Source organism: Haemaphysalis longicornis, unplaced genomic scaffold, assembly GCF_048455015.1.
Source record: "Haemaphysalis longicornis isolate Haplotype H1 unplaced genomic scaffold, Haemaphysalis longicornis Haplotype H1 scaffold_12, whole genome shotgun sequence".
Classification (NCBI taxonomy): domain Eukaryota; kingdom Metazoa; phylum Arthropoda; class Arachnida; order Ixodida; family Ixodidae; genus Haemaphysalis; species Haemaphysalis longicornis.
The window spans coordinates 74,584,870-74,600,194 of record NW_027526225.1 but is presented as its reverse complement, the minus strand read 5'-3'; the positions used below and the strand labels follow the sequence as shown (position 1 = coordinate 74,600,194).

General features: G+C 51.1%; 1 protein-coding gene across 1 annotated transcript; it reads left to right on the top strand.

Moving 5' to 3' along the window:
* The first annotated feature begins 4,878 nt into the window (after positions 1-4,878).
* Positions 4,879-11,720, top strand: LOC144161675 (uncharacterized). The gene is made up of 3 exons (XM_077692300.1): positions 4,879-5,508; positions 9,082-9,172; positions 10,213-11,720. The coding sequence occupies exons 1-3, from the start codon at positions 4,879-4,881 to the stop codon at positions 11,667-11,669; spliced, it is 2,178 nt and encodes a 725-aa protein (XP_077548426.1). The 3' UTR covers positions 11,670-11,720.
* The last annotated feature ends 3,605 nt before the right edge of the window (positions 11,721-15,325 follow it).

The window sequence follows — 15,325 nt, the reverse complement described above, 5'->3', positions numbered from 1 at the left end:
GGGAAGCCATCAAGTTGCTAGAGCAGAGCGCCCATCAAACGATGAGACTCATCTCGAGGATCGCCAACAGGAATTACGGATTAAAGGAAGCAAACCTGATAAGATTAGTGCAGGCTTTCGTCGTCATTCGTATTATATACGTTACTCCGTACCTCAACTTGCAAGTCGCCGAAAAGGCTAAAATCGAGCGTATCATCAGAGGGGCATACAAGCAAGCCCTCGGGTTACCTACCTGTACGGCTAACGAACGATTACTAGCTCTAGGGATTCACAATACGCTGGAAGAGCTTATAGAAGCCCACACAGTGGCACAATACGAAAGACTTACACACAGCGCAACGGGAAGACACATACTCGACTCCCTAGGAATTAACTACGCGGCACAACAAGGCACCAAGGTGGACATTCCTCAGGAAATACGCGAGTGTGCCAAAATACTTCCGTAGCCAAGGAACATGCACCCGGAACACAACGAGGGAAGGCGGCAAGAGCGAGCCAAAGCCATTAAGAAATGGTTTCAAAATTCTAGGTACGTGATCTACGTCGATGCGGCAGAATATGCCACGTGTGATGACATGTCAGTGACAGCAGTAGACTGTGAAGGCAAATTAACCTGCTGCGGAACGGTCGTAACCGCAAAATTCGAGACAGCCGAGGAGTGCGCCATCGCACTTGCGATAGCCTCCACGACAGCTAAATACATAATCAGTGACTCGAAAACGGCAGTTCGAAATTTTATTAAAGGGCGCATATCGCCGGAGGCGCAACGCATTCTGCTAAATTTCCGAGACCAGAGGAAAGTCCTTATTTTATGGGCACCTGCACACTCTTCCCTTCCGGGCAACGAGGCAGCTCACAACACGGCTCGAGGACTCGCATGCCGAGCCACCGAGCAGCCTCCGCTGAGGTCGGGAAGAGTCCGCATGGTCTCATACAGGGAAATCACGAATCATTACAGATTCGAACGCGCCTCCCGCTCATCCATCCCTAAACAAAAGGCAGTCGGTGGTCTGGCGTCTCCTCCAAACGAATACCTATCCAAACCCCGTGGCATACAGTCACTACTACCCTGGCCAATATTCAGGCATGTGCGCACTATGTAAGGACCGGGCGGACCTGTCACATATACTTAGGGTTGTTCGTTTTCGGGTTTTATATTTTTTCAAATTCGGGGGGTAAAAATCGGGCGGTATTTTTCAAACTGATATTCGGGGAAAAATCGGTTTTTTTTGCGAAACCATTCCTTACTTCGGGTTTTTTCGGGTTAAATATACGGTTGTACTTATCAGAACTTACACTGAGCTTATCAAAACGTATCACGGGCTTTTTAAGTATAACACGTTAAATTTGGTGTTTCAAGCTGGTAATTGGGACAGACACCAGAGTATTATAGCAAATACAGTATACTACCCGTAATTTTGTGTTTGTTTGAAAATGAATCAGTGGTGTTTGAAAATGAATGAATCAGTAAACATTGACTCTTAGAAATTATACATTTTATTTTCGAAAATCTGGTCATCGATTTTTTACACGTCCTTGTTGACATACATTATCATCTGCATGCGCAACATGTCAGTCTCCATTCGAGATCTGTCCGGTCGTTGAACATATCTCAGCTGGGAGAAAGTTCTCTCCACATCACAGCTACCATTAGCTAGGCACAACAATGTCAGTGCAGCTTTTGCAAGCCTTGGGTAGCGAGAAGTAGAGTCATGCCAATACTCGATTAGTTCGACAGCTGGGTTTGTGGGGCTCGCTTCCAGCAAATACTGGTTGAACTCGTCATTAAGGGAATCTACATTGTCGGTTACGGACATGAACAGAGGTCGGTAGTCCTCAAATGACTGCCCCAGCAGACGCTTCTGAAACGGATCAAGGACGGCTCCCAACTTCCACAAAGTTAGCTGGTTTTCCTCTTTTTCTGAGACGTTCCGTCCAAGAGTGCAGCGCCATTTTGTGGCGAGTTTCGTGCAGAACTCTTCAGAACATGTTTTTACTAAATTAGCGCTGCGCTTGGGTAACATAGACAAAACAACTTTGGCCTGATCGCTTTTACCGATCATCGCCGAAAGCTCCCCGACAATCTGCTGCAGCTTCACGTTTACCAGGTGATCAAAGCTGGGCATCAAAAGCTTCCCACTTTCAAGCGTTTTCTGGGCTTCCAAAAGTGGGCCGAGTGCATCTCTCATCAAGATTGCCTTCGCATAAACAACTTCTTTTTCAGAAAGTATCCCTCGAATAGCTTCCGCTTTGCTGCTATCATGCGAGCTTTCAGCAAGTTCTGTTAACGAGCTCCACATTTCTACGACTACCACAAGTGCCTTGTAGAAGCTTTGCCATCGATTCGGGACAACAGAAGGTGGCTTCTTAATGTCAGGTCCAAAGAGGCCATTAGAAGAACAAATTTCAGTGTACTTTTGGTAAAGCTTGTTAGCGTGCTTAAATAACGCTCCAAACTTGATCACTACGGATCGAACATCAGACATGCATGGTAAAGAAATGGCATGGTCAACACTCACATGAATAAGGTGTGCTATATCTTTCACATGCAAGATTTGGATCCCTTCAGCCTGACAGATTTCTCGAACCATCTTTCGCATGTACTCCGCTGAGTTTGTGGCTACTGCCACAACGTCTTTCCACGTCTTGCCAACCGTCAGGAGCGCCTTGCTAACTGCGCTGGCTGGCCACCGTGTAACTGTTCGATGCATTTACCCTGTCGACGTCGACCAAAACAACGTGCTTCTTCACGTTTTTCTGGCTATAGTAGCACAGGAGAGTGTTGATGGTAGGCACACCAGTGATGTCTGGGGATTCATCGACGATGACGCTCACTTTCACATCTCGCATATCATCGCGGATTTTCTCCATGTCCTTGTCAAAAGCTTCTTTCAGGTATTTCAGCCGAAGTCTTTGTCCTGTTGGCATGGTCTTCGCGGCCTTGCAGTATTTGCGTGCGAAGTCTCCCAGCGGTCCGTCCGCCTGGTGCATGCTTATTCCGCTGTACGCTAGGGCACGAACAAAGTCATGGATAACGCCGTCCGCTTCAGTTTCTTTCGCACGCTGTCTACAGGACATATCAAAAAGCGTCTGCTGAGACGTTCCCGCAGTCTCAGCTTCCTTGGAAGCCGTCTTGAACTTCTTATGACGAGATGACAGTAGATGCTCACGAATTCGGTCGTAGGGCTTCTTCGCTGGATCGGTGACCATCTCGGTGTTGCAATATTTGCACACTAACGTGCGGGTGCCTTCACTGTCTTTCGTTGCGATCTGGAGATCTTCATGTTCTTTACACCAGTCATCCAGTGTCTTTCGTTTTCTTCCCATCTCCACGCTGAAGTTTCCGGTGCCGCCTTATGTCCGCGACGGTGGCTTTGCGCTCACAAGACGCGCCTGGTAATGCTAAGTGAGGATGGCGATATGCGTCTCGTTGGTTAGAGTTCGCACCAATCAGAAGCCTGATTCACTTCGTCACAGAAAAACTGGAAGAAAACCTAAGAGACCAACCTTGGATCGCGTTTTGTTCACATTCTCTTCTCGTTCGTCTTTATCCCCACCCACTAAAAAACGTGACCCTTTTTAGAAGTTCTTCGAAAAAGAGCAATACCACAATTTCCAGAATTTTGCTGCTCCTGTCAAAACAGGATTTTGAGTGCAGTGGCTTCTTTCCCTGCTTTTGTGGCCATTCGAAAGGAGATATCACCAGCTGCGTGATGCGCGGGGGAGGAAGGACACCACGCACGGCTCTCAGCAGGGCCGACCGACGAGCGCGTCTAAGTCACCGTGACGGAGGCTGGCTGAAGAATAGCGATAATAATGCGGGTTGGAACCCACGCTGGTAAAAAAACTTGTACACAAAACGTCTTCGTCGCTCAATCTCTCCCCCACCGACTGGTCACCCGTCCCTTCCGCGTGAAATTCTTGGAAGCAGGTGCACATACCCGAGACTAATCTGCAGTGGGCAAAGGGGCAGATTTCTTTGCTTTTCTTTCACCCTAAATTTGTTCACAATGTACTCGAAGCGTGGCCGGCCTCAAATGTGTTTCCCACTTTCTTCTGCAAGCATTTTTTTAGGGGGGGGGGTGCATGTACGCCCTCACGGCGACCTGTCTAGAAAGCGTGAATAAAAACTGCAGCGCTACTCTCCAAGCAGCAGGGTGAAATGCACCCGTTTGTTTGTGAGCGGGGCGCCAGGAGAGAACGGCAGACCGTCAACTCACGATTATGCAGATCGCTACAGGGAGGTTTATTCGGGGAGAAATCGGGTTTAACCCGATTCTCCTGAAACTTGTTCGGGGTGCAAGAATCGGGTAAAATCGGGTTTTACCCGAAAACGAACAACCCTACATATACTATGGGCTTGTCCTCAGGCGACCCAAGAAGGCCGTAAGATCGCGAATGACGAGCAGTGGGAGACCGTGCTGCTCAGCTCTGACCCAAAAGACCAACTCTGGGCCGTCCAGTTGGCTGAAAACGCCGCCAGGGCCCAAGGGCTGCTGGCCGCCGTTTAGGAAGGAGGCCTCCTTACAAACAACTGGACAAAAATAAAGTTGTATCTCTCTCTCTCTCTCCAAGCAACACGTTCGAAATCGAGGCCGTATAGACCAAAGATCAATAGAGGGCACGTGAGGAATTACCCGAACAACTCGGAAACATACCCTGCAGCAATACTCGAAAAAGTTTTTGCATCTAAAAAATTTAAATGACCCTCAGTGGCATTTAGTTTGCATGTAGAACGTTCGCATTCTTATGTCCTTAACAATTCTGAGGTTCCCTTGGATTTGTTATAAGTTTTTGGGTATCCCTCAAGCAAGTAGTGGTTATTTGGCGAAGAAAGGCATTATCATCATCATCATCATTGTGGTCATCATCACCCAAATGGCGGTCGCCCGCATGGTTTTCGCATCCCGAGACTTCACCATGAAAATAGCCCGCAGCAAGTTATCCCGCATGCGAAATACCGTCTTCATCCTCGTCACGACCGTGAGCGTGTTCGCGTTCTCCCAGCTGGGAAATTTTACAGCGCTGAAGGACTTGCTTCAGGACGACAATCTCAAGCACATCGAATACTGGAGCCACGAAGTCGGTCAGGCTGCTCTACGTGAGGGCAAGCAGCTTGAAGCGACGCGGCTTCCGCACCGCGGAGGCTGGGCCGTGGAAGCGCGCTGTCATGAGGGCATCGATGTCCTGTTCTTCGTGCATGCCTGCTCACGACAATGGAGACGGCGGGCGGTCCTGCGCGACACCCTCGTCGAGGAGGCGGCCGCGAGACGCTTCAACTGGGCCGCCGTGTTCTTCGTGGGTCGCCGTGCCAACGACCCACTCCTCGACGCCTGGCTCAACCTTGAGGCGGACGCCCTTGGCGCCCTGGTGGTGTTCCCGTTCGAAGACGGCTACAGGACCGTAACTCCCAAGTGGATGAACGGCATGCAATGGGTGGCCGACCACTGTCCCAACGTGCCGGTGATCGTCAAGCTGGACGACGATGTCACCGTTCACCCGTTCAAGGTGAATGGCAATATGCCAACGAACATCGGCGCTATATTCTTCAATGAAAGCCACGCTGTTAACCGAAAGTTAAGGGCTCAGTTCCTGGGGCTGTAGTTGATGTCTAGTCAAGACGTTCAACGACTGGCACACTGTACCAAGCTAAAGAAATTTCAGTTACGAACGCCTTTGTTTTGAGCTGGTAAATTAGGAACTAGTTCAATTTAAATAAAACCTAAAATACACAAATGAAATATGTATGCAAACAGCTATGGTTAACGTTTTTACTTGAAGCGCTTTCTGATCAGAAGCTTTCGTGTCGCAGTGTTCTTGGCAGTCCATCAAATCGGCCACATCATGTGTTTTAATGTTCTTCCGAAGAGAATGGTCGTCGAGCGGACACTTCCCCAGAAAATAACATTCCTAGTCAATTACTTAAAAACCGCTATCACCATCCGTATTCGAACGGTTACGTATTAGTCAAACAAACGCTGCCTTCCATCTTTTGAAGATCGGCAAAACTCAGAGCGCAAAGCTCCGCCCCTGCACTCGCCTTCAGTCAGGGCGTACAAACGGGGAAACCACTGTGTATCAACTATTTAACCAAGAGAAATGCTTTCGCCTTGTCATCTCGTGGGAATATGCTTAGGCATACTCTTTAACCTTCTTTAACTCTTTAACCTTGAGGTCACGCCAAAGCGTGACCTCAAGAAATACGTCCGTTGCCGTGTTGTGGGCAGACATGAGTGGTACGTTTGTCAAGTTATTGCTTAAATTTTAATGGGAAGGCATTAGTTTTTCCAGATTGTGTAAAACCGCAAATTGAGTCGGCGTCAGAGGCAAGCCTCTAAACACACGTCACTGCAGAGCGTTTCACAAAGTGTGCGTCGAATTGCAAAACCAATAATGGGAAGGTAGGCTGAACGATGCCCGCACATGGGCAGAGCCCCTTCGAAAGTGGCGAGTGTTTCAAGCACGTGCCCCAAATATCAGTACTGCGAACGCATCGAGTAACTTCAGGTTTCCAAGTCCCATACCCACTATCAGCCCTGCTAACGCCTGATTAGTCATTTCCGATATCTTGTTCTCATGCTCATAAATCAGGAGTGCTAACACGTGATGAGTCGCTTCTGGGTTCTTATTCCATATTAAGGCTTTCATTACGAATTTGTAATATTTCATATTCCGACGGCCATCTAGGGGCCGACATAAGCAGTCAAACAAATATTAAGGTTCCTAGACCAAAAACTGCAATTCAGACCCGATGTCACGTGCTGGAGATACGCATGGCAGGTAGGGAAGGGTTTTCTGCCATTTGACTCTGCGCATTCCAAGAATGTCAAGCGGATATTGTCAAACACTGCCCTGACCTTGGCATCAAGCCGATAATATTACCCTGGGATGTAGAGGAGCTTCGATTGATTGTTTGCAGGTTTTAACGAGCCGATGCAACGAGGGTGAGAAGGCGCGCCGTAGTGTAGGGCTCCAGGTAATTTTGACCACCTGAGGATCTTTAACGTTCACCGCAATCTCGTACAGGAGGATGTTTGTGCTTTTCGCCTCCATCAGAAAAGCGGCCGCCGCGGTCGGGAATCGAACCCGCGTCCTCCTGCTCAGCAGCGCAAGCCCTCAGCCACTGAGCCAACCCGGCGAGTTGGAGAGGAGTTTCACAGAGAAAATTCCGAAACTGCCCAATCCAGGCTATCCGAATGTGGTCCTGGTGTCGATCTGGGAGTCGTTGCTTGAAAAGATAAAAAGAAAAAGAATTTGTTTTAGTTGAGGAAACCAATTAGGCAAAACAAAGTAGGGGAGCAGAAGAAATTATTTAGTTAGTAAGTTCGAGAGAGATAGAAAAGCCAGCACCTTCGCCCCGAATCATAAGATTAGAGCGGAGAAGACAGTGGGAGGGCCAATTGATTAAACCTGTTTTCCAAGTACCTTTTTCGTATAAAAGAGCACCGTCGGCAGGAGAGGAAAACAAGCACATATGCTGCAGGCACGTCCTAGTTCATTGTTCAGAAACTGACGCTTGACCTTTGCGTCGGCCCCATTGAAGTTCTGCATTTTTGCAGCTAGGCACCTGCATCTGTCGGTAGAGTTGCCCGCTTCGCAGAGCGCGAACGTCGTACTTTTGCCAGCAAGTCGCTTGCGCTCAGCTTCGATGACGCGAACGGATTCGTCAGCAGCCCTTTCTTTCGCACGGAAGGCGTCGCGTGAGCTCCTGGGTCGTGTGCATTCCTTTGTCGGCCTGGTTTTATTTACAGCAAAGCTTTATATGGCCTCGGATTCTACAGAAACAGCTGGCTAGCGCCGCATCTTTTCAAAGTGCTACGAGTTGTGCCGCGCCTCTGCCAGATGGCGCCACGGGTGCCGCGACCGAGAGAAGACGCAGTGAAACATCCCCCTCGCGAGGGGCACGATCAAATGCAGAGCATTTCCGGGGGCGCACGACGTTAAGTAGTTTGTGTTACGTTAATGTTGTTGCACTTGTGGCAACTGCTGACGAGAGAGCGCTCGTCAGCAGTAATTTGAATGAGTCAACGATATAAGGCGCGTTCATAGCGTCCCATTCTGTGTCGGCTTTGTGGCGCAGTGGGTAGAGCACCATGTACATTGGGTTCCGCCCGCAGGGTCGAGGGATCGAAACCGGGCGCCGGATAGTATTTTTTTATATAGTAGGGAGGGGTGCTGAGAACGACGTGTCGGACTACGGACGTCAACTCGGGTGACATCGTGAGTCTGAAATGCTCTGCATTTAAAAGTACGCAGGGGTCCTAGAGAGGCTACTGACAGGAGCAAGATTATGGTTGTGCCCTATCTGCACGGAATCACACATTAAGAAGATAGCAGCCAGAGAGGGGGAGACAGTTGTGTGCTCAGCTCCAAACAAAGGGTATGCCAGGCGCCGCCATGTCAATCATCCAATGATAGAGAGCCATTTCATTGCACAACTAACGACCGTAACAAGGGCGCAGCATGCGTGCAGGGGGTTGTATACAAGCTACCTTTATCGTGCGGGAAACGCTACACTGGCCAGACCTGCCGTTGTATCAACAATAGAGTTCGATAGCACAAGGTGGTAACAAAGACGTTCCGCCAGGTCACTTGGCCACGCACTGGCGAGATTGCCCCAAGTAATGACGCCATGGAAGTGTGAAGGGGACTTCCATGGCGTCATTACCATGCATAAAAACAGTGATATGCTCGCGCGCGAAATAATCGGAGCAATGGAAATTGAAGAAAACATGGACGATTGTGTCAGAACAGTGTCAGTTGCGCTAACGGATAAACGTTTTATGCGCAGTGTTATAATAACTTAGACCACTTGGCTAGAGGAGTGTATAAATGTACAGGGCGAGGCGTAATAAAATTCATTTGGTAGTGTCAGCGCTTGTGCTTCGTCTTTCGTCTTTGTCTATGTCCTGAGTTAACTTGAGGCTGACCAGTATTTAATCAATTGTTATCGGACAAGCTCAGATTCTGCCCATGCTAACACCTGAAGAGGTAGCTACGGTTTTTTTTATTCTGGTACCCGCATATCTGTGCTGCTAACGCCTGACGACTGACTTCCACTTTCTCATTCCTACATCTCAGCTTAGCCAGTACCTACAGACGGAGTTGCCCCGGGAGCCCGCACGCCTGCACTGCTGCGTTATGGTTGGCCAGCCAGTGGACAGGCAAGCAGGTATCCGCTTTTTTGTGAGAACGGACGATGCCCCAATGAACGAGTACTTCACTTACTGTTCCGGCCAGGCCGTCATAATGACCTTCAACGTCATGCGAACGCTCCTTAGAGGGTCATCCAAGGTGTATCCATACCCCACGGTAAGGCCTCTTGTCGCCTTTGCGTGCACTTACCCCAAAAGCGACACTTCTACTCTTGAACATACAAGCTCGAAATTCAGACTTTTTTCGTGTGTACGCTCGAATATGTACGCTCGAATAAGTTGCGGAAAAGTAGATGTGCTTACTTGGGCTGATCTATTCCGCTAGATAAAAGAATCAATTTCACTCTCGGCTTCTTCTGCATGTACTGACAGAGCTGCTACATGACAAGGCAGGAAGAATGTAACGTTGAGCTTTTAATAAGTACTGTCAAATCACCATAAACATGCCTCTGTTCTGCTAAAACCACCAGATGAATATAGTGGCAAGAAAGGAGCTTAACGTTTGAGGTAATATTTGGGTGCCAGACGTTCGGTTTGGGAGAGGGGGAGGGGCGTACATAGCGAGTCATTTTTTTAATATTGGAGCGTTGCTCAGTAGCAACAGCCCTGTTTAAAGCCACCAAGTGTAAGTTATTACCATTACAGCCACGGAGAGTGTGTCCAATTTGCGGTAAGCCTTCTCTTCAGGTGGGAGTACTCGTCGACGCACCCACGTTTTACCACACGTCGACACCCGCACTAACGGGAAAAATGTTTTTTTTTTCAGCGTTTCAAAGTCTTTATTCTGTGAGAATTGTTGGGGGAGGGCACCTGACGACGTTGAGCCATCCAGCGTTTGTCATATACAGCCTGCGGAGCTTACACTGCGCCTACTTTATATTGTCACGTGTTTCATCGGCGCCAAGAGACGACTGTGAGGACGAAGAAGTGGTTGAGTGCGCGTGCTCTCTCATCATTGTCATTCAGAGCTCTGGCGCTCGCGCTCGGAACCCTGTGCTCGAGCTATCCGATAAAAGAGGCTCCGGCTGCTTGTTCTGACCCGGTCGTCTCCTTCAAGGACCCCGGCTCAGTATCTGCGTGCTTATAGTACGCGACACTGGTGGAGGTGCGGGGTACGACTACCCCATGCAAAGCACCCCTTCGGCCAGCCCGGAACGGCCTAGCCCTGTCCACACACCTGTCCATCGGGCTAGTCGTCGCAAACGCGGACTGTCTCCAGAGTACGGTCGCCTTGACTTCACGGCACCTAGACGTCAGGCTTCGGAACCTCAAGTAATGGCGCAAGCACTTACTCCCCAGGTGACTCTCCAACAGCCTCGTACTCCGGCCATCTTTCACGGTGAGGTTTTTGAGGACGTCGAGGATTGGCTGGAGCAGTTTGAGCGGGTCGCATCGTTCAACCAGTGGGATGCTCGCCAAAAGCTGCGTGAGGTCTATTACGCGCTCGAACATGGTGCAAGGACGTGGTTCGAGAACCGCGAGGCGAGGTTGTCTACGTGGGAAGAATTCCGGCAGGAGCTTCTGGAAAGTTTCGCCACCACAGACCGTCGGGACCTTGCACAGCGGCTGTTGGAGTCGCGGATCCGGAAACCCAATGAAACCGTGACCATGTTTACGGAGGACATGGCGCGGTTGTTCAAGAGGGCTGACCCTGAAATGTCGGAGCCGAGGAAGCTGCGCTACCTGATGCACGGCATTAAAGAACAGCTCTTCGCAGGTCTCGTACGAAACCCTCCTCGCACGGTGAAAGACTTCGTCAGGGAAGCAACAGCCATCGAGCGAGCCCTGCAAGAGAGATGCCGGCAGTTCAACCGCGTGAACGGCACTTCGTCCGGTACTGCTGGCGCCCTAACAAGTATGGCCAATGACACAACCCTTCGAGACATCATCCGCTCAATTGTACGAGAAGAGCTGCAATTGAGTGGGATTGGCGGGCTGGAACCTGCGCCTGCCTCGGTTGCTGATGTGGTTCGCCAAGAGATCCGACAAGCGCTTTCGATCGTGGAGCAGCAGGTACAGCCGCCACAGGCGAGTTATGTAACAGCTCTCCGTCGCCAGCTGCCCATCGCACACACACCACTGCCGCCCCTGGCGCCTCGAACCGACCCCCGACTCCAGAGAGCAGATTCCGCCACGTACTCTCGGTCCCAACAACAGAGTTCGTATGGAACGCAGGTGCGCAAGACGGACGTTTGGCGCGATGACAACAACCAGCCACTGTGCTATCATTGTGGCGAAGCAGGCCACGTTTACCGCCGTTGCCCGTACCGTGAAATTGGACTTCGAGGCTATTCACCCGCCGCCTCACGACCTCGCTTTGGCCAAAGACCTGCGGAAATCGAAGCTTACCTTGCTGCCAGACAAAGTCCCGCGCCGATCCTCCGACGTTCGCAGTCACCTCCCCCGTCGATCCTCCGACGTTCACAGTCACCGTCTAGCGGCTCGTCACCTGACCGTCGAGACCCCCGAGGACCGCCGCGTGGAAGATCCCCTAGCCCTGGGCGGGGAAACTAACCGCCGCAACCTCAGGAGGCAAGGTTGCTACCGGCAGGCCTTGGCAAGACCTTCGAAAACCAACTACACCGCCGACCGAAGACACGACCTCGCCGATACGACAAACGATGACCTCGTCGACCGAACACGCAGCGTCCCCAGCAGAACACGCGACCTTGCCTACAGCACCCAGTATCCCGCTGACGGGAGCCACGACGTCGCCTTCTGACCGCACGGCGAGTAGAATAAGTATCGGTGAAATTGGCAGCGCGGACATTTTAATCTCGATTGATGGGCACCAATTACCTGCTTTAGTCGACACTGGTGCGAACCACTCCGTAATCAGCCAAACACTCGCTGATCGCCTAAGAAAAGTAAAGACACCGTGATTCGGGCTCCAGATTAGATCGGCTGGTGGTCACCTGATGACGCCTGCGGGCAAATCTACCGCCAGGATTGGTATCGGTGACTCCGAGTTCGTTGCAAGTTTTGTCGTCCTCCCCGAGTGCTGCAAGGATTTAATTCTAGGAATGGACTTCTTAAGTGAGCACAACGCTGTCATCGACGTTGGGGAACGCTCCATTAAGTTCGCCGCGAGCAATCGCCGCCCAGAACATGGAGTACGCCGTGCGCCGTTTCGTGTTATCGACGATGATGTGAACGTGCCGCCGCGGTCCTGCATCATAGTTCCTGTGATGTGTGATGTTCGCTGTACCGTCGATGGTATCACCGAGCGTATGGACGCCCTATTGCTGAATCACGACATCGCAGTTGCTCGAGGCGTGCTGCACCTCACCGAGGGCCGTGCGGAATTATTGCTGACCAATTTTGGCAAGGAACGCCACCACGTCGCTAAGGGTGCCACCGTTGCTTACTTCGAGGAAATCGCGGGCAACGATGACTGTTTCGTATTAGAAGGCACTGAACCTGGCGAAGGCGCTCCCGATCCTATCCTTGACATCAATTCGAGCTTACGTCACGCGGAGCAGCGAGCCCTTCGTGAGTTGCTAATGAGCTTCAAAGGCTGTTTTTCATCATCGTCTGCTGTGCGTCAAACACCACTGACGAAGCATCGCATCATTACTGCCGACGCTGTGAGACCAATTCGCCAAAACCCGTATCGTGTATCTACCAAGGAGCGCGACGCCATCCGAAGCCAAGTAGAACAGATGTTGCAAGACGATGTTATCCAGCCATCTCGGAGTCCGTGGGCGTCCCCCGTGGTTTTGGTAAGAAAGAAGGACGGGACATTGCGATTCTGCGTAGATTACAGGAAGCTTAACCAAGTCACAAAAAAGGACGTGTACCCGCTGCCGCGGATCGACGACTCCCTCGACAGGCTTCGTCATGCCCGTTACTTCTCATCGATGGATTTGAAAAGTGGGTATTGGCAAATCGAGGTTGATGAGCGCGACCGCGAGAAGACCGCCTTCATAACACCAGATGGTCTTTATGAGTTTAAGGTTCTCCCTTTTGGGCTGTGTTCCGCACCTGCCACATTTCAAAGGATGATGGACACTGTTTTATCTGACTTGAAGTGGCAGACGTGCTTGGTTTATCTCGACGATGTCATCGTGTTTGCAACCACATTTGAGGAACACTTGCGACGGCTATCTTCCGTTCTTCAGGCCATTCGATCGGCCGGCCTCACGCTGAAAGCGGAAAAATGTCATTTTGGATACCAGGAGCTACTTTTCTTGGGCCATGTTGTCAGCCACGCCGGTGTCAAACCCGATCCTGAGAAGATAGCAGCGGTGACCAAATTCCCGACCCCTGCGGACAAAAAGGCTGTTCGACGATTTCTAGGCCTTTGTTCCTATTACCGGAGGTTTATAGAAAACTTCTCAAACATCGCCGCCCCGTTAACGTCTCTCACCCGTAATGATGTCACCTTCCATTGGACTGGGGAGCACCAGGCTGCCTTCGAAGAACTCAGGTTTCGCTTACAAATGCCGCCGGTACTCGCCCACTTTGACGACGAAGCTGCGACCAAGGTCCATACAGACGCTAGTAACGTCGGTCTTGGAGCTGTACTTGTACAGTCGCAAGACGGTGCGGAAAGAGTCGTCGCGTATGCAAGCCGAAACCTTTCTCGGGCGGAGACCAACTATTCGGCAACGGAAAAAGAATGTCTGGCCGTTGTATGGGCGGTGATGAAATTTCGCCCCTACCTCTACGGCCGCCCTTTCCAAGTAGTAAGCGACCACCACTCCCTGTGTTGGATGGCCAATTTAAAGAACCCCACGGGACGTTTAGCTCGCTGGTGCCTCCGACTTCAGCAGTTCGACCTAACGGTGATTTATAAGTCCGGAAAGCAACACTCTGACGCTGACTGCCTTTCACGAGCGCCAGTCGAGCACGCCGACAATGAAGATGATGATGACGACACGGCCTTCCTCGGAGCGCTGGACGCTACCATCTTGTCTCAGCAACAGATGGAGGACGAGGAGTTGCGGCCCCTTTTAGACTTTTTGCAAGGCCGGAATAGCAACGTTCCGAGGCTCTTCGCACGCGGGTTGAAGTTCTTCTGCTTGCGTAACAACATCCTTTACAAGCGAAACTTTGCTCCTTGCGGAAGGGACTACCTCCTAGTTGTCCCCGCGTGTCTTCAAACTGAAATACTGCGGGCGTGCCACGACGACCCAGCGGCTGGCCACCTGGGTTACGCTCGGACGACGTCCAGGATAAAACAGAATTATTACTGGCCGAACCTTGCGGCCACCGTGAAGCAGTACATACGGACGTGCCGTGAACGCCAACGACGCAAGACTCCGTACGGCCGACCAGCTGGATTACTGCAGCCGGTTCAAGTACCGAAAAGACCATTTGACCAGATAGGCATGGATTTCTTGGGACCCTTTCCAACCTCTCACGCAGGCAACAAGTGGATAATTGTCGCCACCGACTATTTAACGCGGTACGCAGAAACGAAAGCGCTTCAGCGCTGCACAGCCCTCTCCGTGGCACAGTTTTTCATTGAAAACATCGTTCTGCGCCACGGCGCCCCGTCGATTCTTATTACAGACAGGGGAGCCGCGTTTAATGCCGACCTTGTACGCGCCATAACGAACCTCACAGGTACCTCCCACCGGCAATCAACAGCTTACCACCCGCAAACGAACGGCCTGACCGAGCGATTGAACAAAACCCTTGCTGACATGCTGAGCATGTACGTTGATGTGGAACACAAATGCTGGGACGAAATTCTTCCTTATGTGACATTTGCTTATAACACCGCCCGGCAAGAAACAACGCGCATGACACCGTTTGCACTTGTCCATGGACGCGAGGCAGAAACCATGCTTGATGCAATGCTGCCTCACGATGACGGCGACGGCGACGAGGACGTCCAGAGTTTCATCCAGAAAGCCGAAGAAGCGCGTCAGCTAGCGTACCACCGAATCACAAAACAGCAGCTGCAGGATTCTCTCCAGTACAACGCCCGCCACAGGCACACCGCTTTCGAACCTGGCGACCGTGTATGGGTGTGGACCCCAATAAGACGTCGAGGGCTGTCGGAAAAACTTCTAAAGCGTTACTTCGGTCCCTACCGTGTCCTTCAACAACTTAGCGACGTCACGTACACCGTGGTTCCCGAAGACTGCACTTCAACGAGACGGCGTCGCTTGCGCCCGGACGTAGTGCACGTAGTGCGCATGAAACCTTATTTTTCAAGG

Bases quoted from the DNA above. Each gene is read 5' to 3' on its own strand.
- LOC144161675 (XM_077692300.1), top strand. From the start codon at position 4,879: ATGGCGGTCGCCCGCATGGTTTTCGCATCCCGAGACTTCACCATGAAA. The intron at 5,509-9,081 runs GTGAATGGCAAT...CCTACATCTCAG, and splicing joins TCACCGTTCACCCGTTCAAG to CTTAGCCAGTACCTACAGAC. The intron at 9,173-10,212 runs GTATCCGCTTTT...GTCTCCTTCAAG, and splicing joins GCCAGTGGACAGGCAAGCAG to GACCCCGGCTCAGTATCTGC.